This window comes from Cricetulus griseus, chromosome 5 (assembly GCF_003668045.3).
Source record: "Cricetulus griseus strain 17A/GY chromosome 5, alternate assembly CriGri-PICRH-1.0, whole genome shotgun sequence".
Classification (NCBI taxonomy): domain Eukaryota; kingdom Metazoa; phylum Chordata; class Mammalia; order Rodentia; family Cricetidae; genus Cricetulus; species Cricetulus griseus.
The window spans coordinates 177,460,951-177,466,398 of record NC_048598.1 but is presented as its reverse complement, the minus strand read 5'-3'; the positions used below and the strand labels follow the sequence as shown (position 1 = coordinate 177,466,398).

The 5,448-nt window shown below is 44.8% G+C and overlaps 1 pseudogene and 1 gene segment (V, D, J or C); both read right to left on the bottom strand.

Annotated features, from left to right (window-relative positions):
- Positions 1 to 1,342: 1,342 nt before the first annotated feature.
- Positions 1,343 to 1,847, bottom strand: LOC113838453 (annotated as a pseudogene).
- Positions 1,848 to 4,652: 2,805 nt separating this feature from the next.
- LOC113838454 lies at positions 4,653 to 5,142 on the bottom strand. The segment is given in 2 exon segments: positions 4,653 to 4,993; positions 5,097 to 5,142. Coding segments are annotated over 2 exon segments (387 nt in total).
- Between the last annotated feature and the right edge of the window lie 306 nt (positions 5,143 to 5,448).

Here is a 5,448-nt window from a genome sequence, read left to right as displayed (position 1 = left end):
TGGGAGTCCATGACAGTCACTTGTTTTCTGTGTAAGATTCTTTACTCAAATGAACTCCACTGCATCTTATTGGTCAAGCCTCCTGATTTTCCATGTCCAATATGAAGACTTGATGCTAGAAGAGAAAAGAGAAAGTAGGGAGTGCACAGGAAATCCTCAAAGAATTCTGAGAAAACCATTTCAATGCTCATTTTCCAGGGTGATTCTCAGAGAACCACACAATCAATGCACAGGGGAAGAGGACAGGTGACTCCTTCTGTACTCTTTCCCTCCAACTTTCCTCATGACAAACCTGAGATCTGCGCTCTGAGCTCCTCTGGAATTCATCTCCTTCATGAAACTGAGGGAAAGCAATGAAAGAGGAACTTTTCCCATTAAGGGAGCCACTGTGATGGGGAGCAAGAGGTTCAAAGCATTAAGAACCACAAGAATCATGAGGAGCAGAGGCAGTGACCATGTCCTCTAGGAGTGGTACTCACCTGTCTGAGAGAAGAGGCCCAGATGAGGGCAATGTGTTCTTGGACTTATCTGGTTTTTGGAAAATTCTACCATATGTATTAATTCACTCAGATTTCTAAATGAATCTCACAGCCTAGGTTGTACAAAGAGCAGAATCATTTCCAGTTCATATATGAAAGCTTCAAATCCCACAATAAAGGCTGCATGGTTTCTAATGACGCCTCTTCCCACCACGAGTCAATGGTCACACGAGAACTTTGAGACTCTGCTTCAGATGAAATTTGAATGTCAGAAAGCAGAGTGGAAATGGGAAGAGGGACGTGGGAGAAAGATGGAAAGAGAAAAAGACAGAGACGGGGACAGAGATGGGGATGGGGACAGAGAGACTCCAGTATCTGCATATTTTCCTTCTCACACAATGACATCAGTGTATTTTGTTGATTCAAAGTTGCCCTGGACAACTTTTAACTTTAATTGCATCCTAACAAGCCATAATCCAAAGGAGCTTATGATGTCACTTAATGTTCCCATGTTTGTTTTGTAGTAACGAAGTTCAGCTTATATCAATCGAGAGGCAATGAGAATCATGGCATATATTGATGCTAAAGAGGAAAAAGGGGGTCAAATGATGATTGGTGAGGTCAAATATTCTACTCATTATCCCCATCGCATCTATGAAAATATTGACACTGTTTTCTTATGGCCTTTACTGTCACCCGAGAATCTGTGAAACCAGAAACACAATGCCAAGGAATAATGTCCCCAGGGGCCAGCGTGTGGTTGGTGGATGTAACACTCCCCAGCCCACAGGAAGTGGGTGGTCCTTCCTCACTCTGCTGCTTCCTGGCTGAGACCAGACTGCATGAGTTCACAGTGCCCGCTGTCACAGAGGCACTCCTGCCCCTTGCAGGAAGGCTTGTTTTTGTGCAGGCTCACACTGGAGTTCCATCACCGTGTCTCGAGCACAGTAATACACAGCTGTGTCTTCAGTGGTCACAGAGCTCAGCCTCAGGGAAAACTGATTCTTCGATGTGTCTACTGTCATGGTTATTCGGCTCTTGAGAGACGGGTTGTAGTTGGTGTTTCCATTGTTATAAATTCGACCCATCCACTCCAGCCCTTTCCTGGATGCTGACGAATCCAATGCCACCAGTAACCGCTGCTGATGGAGTAACCAGTCACAGTACAGGTGAGGGACAGTGACTGCGAGGGCTTCAGCAGACCAGGCCCTGACTCCTGCAGCTGCACCTGGGACAGGACACCTGTGAACAAAGAACAACAGTGAGTCAGGAGCTCAGAACCAGCAGAACAAGGTTCTCCACTGCTTCCCCGTGGAACTCACAGCTGGGAGCCATCAGCAGGAAAATGAAGACCCACAAGGATTTCATGTTCTTGGGGGTGAATTCAATGCCTCCCAGAAAATATTCTCCAGGGTGTAGGAGGCTCTGAATTTAAGCAGGTGCTTGACTTCTGTTAGCATTGCTACACATTTGCATGTGGGATGTTCCTCTAAGTAAATGTTGGAGAGCATGCTGCATGACCACTTTCACCACATGTGTGAGAAGGCTGCAAGCTTGTCTCTCTGAGAGCCCAGCTCTCTCTTACTTAGCTCCTGACATGAAAGGGGGGAATTTGTACAGTGGGCTTATCTAAGGCCAGAGTTGTTATTGACACACAATAATTAGATAGATAGATAGATAGATAGATAGATAGATAGATAGATAGATAAATAGATAGATAGATAGGTGAATGAATGAATAAATGAATGAATAAAGTATCAAATTTCACCATACAAATGAGGTTCCCCAGACTGGTCACTGAGTGACCACATTTGACTCACCAGTGAACTATCAATATTATTGTCCCTTTTGGGAAATAGCAGTGACCTAAGCTCTCAGCTCTGAGTGCACGGCCCAGGGACACATGTTCTGCTTCTGCTCATGTCATAACCCACATAAGGCAAGTGACATCACATACCATCATCCCAGAGTCATCCCTAAAACACTCCCTGATCTGTACACAGTCCTCTCAAGTTTCATGTTCATACAAGTTCATACACTTTACAGTGCAGCCTGGCTGTAAATAGTTTGCAATGAGTGTACTGAGGGAGAGAGAGAGAGAGAGAGAGAGAGAGAGAGAGAGAGAGAGAGAGAGAACCTGAGAGTGGAGTCCTAATCAGATCAGCAGTAGTGCAGTGAAATGACCAGCAGTGTAGTTCAGGTAATAAAGTGCTCACATATGAAATCCACACAAAGTTAAATAAAACAAAAAGTTATATTGTTTAAATCAGAATAAAAGGAGGAGAGAGAGTGGGGAGAGAGGGGAGGAGGGATGGGAGGAGGGAGATGGGGAGGAGAGGGATTGTTGTGATGAAGCAGGAGGAGGAGGAGGGGGATCAGAAGATGAAGGAAGGAGGAGGAAGAACAGAAGAGAGAGAGGAGGAGGGGGTGGAGTCATCTTCACACAACTCACTGAAGTCTTGGGGATCAATGTGAAGGAGTGTGGGAAGAGTGTAAGAATCAGAGAAACAGGGGGATTGCTGTGAGAGTATTTTTCCTAGAAATGCCAAAAGCTACACACAGGAGGTCTCTCCAGCATAAACAGCAGCTTCCTTTAAGGCTTCATAGCCACTTCCCTGTATCTCACAAATGATGAAGTTTGCGCCCAGGAAATTGTTTGTCCTGGGCATTGTAGAGACAATCAGGAGCCACTATCCAGTAGAGGCCAACAGAACCCCACCATGATGGCAGACACTCTAAACTATTTTCATACAATGATGAATGTCCCTAGGTGAAGAGGTGTAGCCCAGCTGCAGTAAAGTGTGGCCCCCTTCTCACAATATACATCTCACAATATACATCTTACAGAATTCACCCCCTACCCCATCACAGTGATTACAGACAGGATAGGACGTGCTCACCAGGATGCAACCTTAGTGAGACACATCTCAATGTAGAGGGTGTGTGCAATTAATGCCAATGATTTAGTATCAATTGCTCACAGGTTTTTATGAAGGGGGTTGAGACAGGGTTTCTCTGTGGCTTTGGAGACTGTCCTGGACTTAGCTCCTATAGACCTGTCTAGTCTTGAACTCACAGATATCTGCCTGCCTCTGCCTCCAGAGTGCTGGGATTAAAGGCATGCACCACCAAAGCCCGACAAGTGTTCACAGTTTTTAACAACCTTGGTTTGGCTATATTGCGTATTTGTACTTTTAAATTGGCCTTAAAGTCAAGGACAGTTAAATAAGAGCTATTTTAAATGATATATTTATTCCAAACATAATATTCCTTACATCTATAGGAGGTTATAACATAACCAAATACCTTCATTATACTCCTGTACATTTATTAGTGAAACTGTAAATCCTTCCCTGCTCTCTGTCTCCCTGAGTCTATCAGTCTGTGTATCTATGATTTATCCATCTATTTTTCTATCTGTCTATCTCTTTAGCACTCTCTCTCTGTCTTTCTCTCTCACTTTCTCTGTCTCTCCTTGTCTCTGTCTTTGTCTTTCTCTGTCTGTCTCTCTGTCTCTCTGTCATATATTTCCATATTGACACAATGGTTTCAAGCCTCCACATCGGTCAAGAGAAAGTCTCATCCCCAGTTCAGTGGAATTGTCTTTATGCTTCCTGAGAGACAGCTTCTTTCCATTTAAATCAAGGCTGTTGGCCTAAAGAGAGCTGACAGAGGAGAAATATCTGAGACCTATTTTGGTGTTTAGGTTACAGTGTGTTTCTGTGCTGACCTCCCTAATCCCAAACTCTGTCCTAATGAGAATAACTTCAGTTTTGTCCTGAAACTCATGGAGAGTGCAGCCTCACAAATACCTCTGACCTTCTGAGCATTTGACCAATGTGACATCTGCAGAGTCATTTCTGCTATCAGGGTTCTGCAGGGTCATTTTGGATATCAACTCTGATTTTGGCATTTAGTGTCTTTAGAAAGCATGGTTTATGTAGTTTTCTTTTAAGTTAAGGGAAAAAAAAACAGAAATCTGTTTCAACGGATATTACAGACATCTGTAAAACACAAGTGCAGAAAACATCTGGGACACCATCAGATGCAGTTGAGACCCCAGAACCCGGACTCAACTCTGTCTGCACCTGGTTCCTGCACTGTCCATGTTAACCATGTGCTGTCGTCGCCCCCTGCTGGTTCTGAGCGCTCCTGCAGGGAGGGAGGTTTTTGTCAGGGTTCACACTGAAGTCTCACTGTGTCTGCAGCACAGAAATAAATGGCGGTGTCTTCTGCTCTTAAGTTGTTCATTTGCAGGGAGACTCTGCTTTGGGAATCTTCTCTTGAGATGGTGAATCTGCCTCTCACAGACTCCCCGTAGCTTGTTGCATAATTATTACTTTTGTCTCTAATTTGTGCAACCCACTCCAGCCCCTTCCCTGGAGCCTGGCGGACCCAGTTCATCCAGGCATCACTGAAGGTGAATCCAGAGGCTGCACAGGAGAGTTTCAGGGACTTTCCAGGCTGCACCAAGCCTCCCCCAGACTCCACCAGCTTCACTTCACACTGGACACCTGCAAACACAGAGACTCCTGTCAATAAACTGTCACAAATGTCCACTGTCCTCTCACTCGTGTCCACTCACACACTCAGTAACTCCCCTTATGTATGAATTACCTTTTAAAAGAGCAACAAGGAAAACCCAGCAAAGTAGCAAATCCATGCTGAGTGCTGAGTGTTCAGTGATGACCACAGAATGGGAGGATCTGTGAGTCCAGAGCTGGGTGTCTCTGTCAGAGCTGTAGGGTCAGGACTGGTTTTTATGGGCATAGGGGGCATAATTTGCATGTCTTCCTGCTCTATCATGAGCTGAGGGATGTGAGTGCTGGGAGACAGAATTAATGCTGCAGACACCTGAGATAAAATGAGGTGGCTTTTACAACATCAACCATGACTTACTTTCTGGGAGCCTTAGCTCAGTTTGTAGAAACATTATCCAAGGCTAAAGCCCTGTTTTCACCTCCAGCCT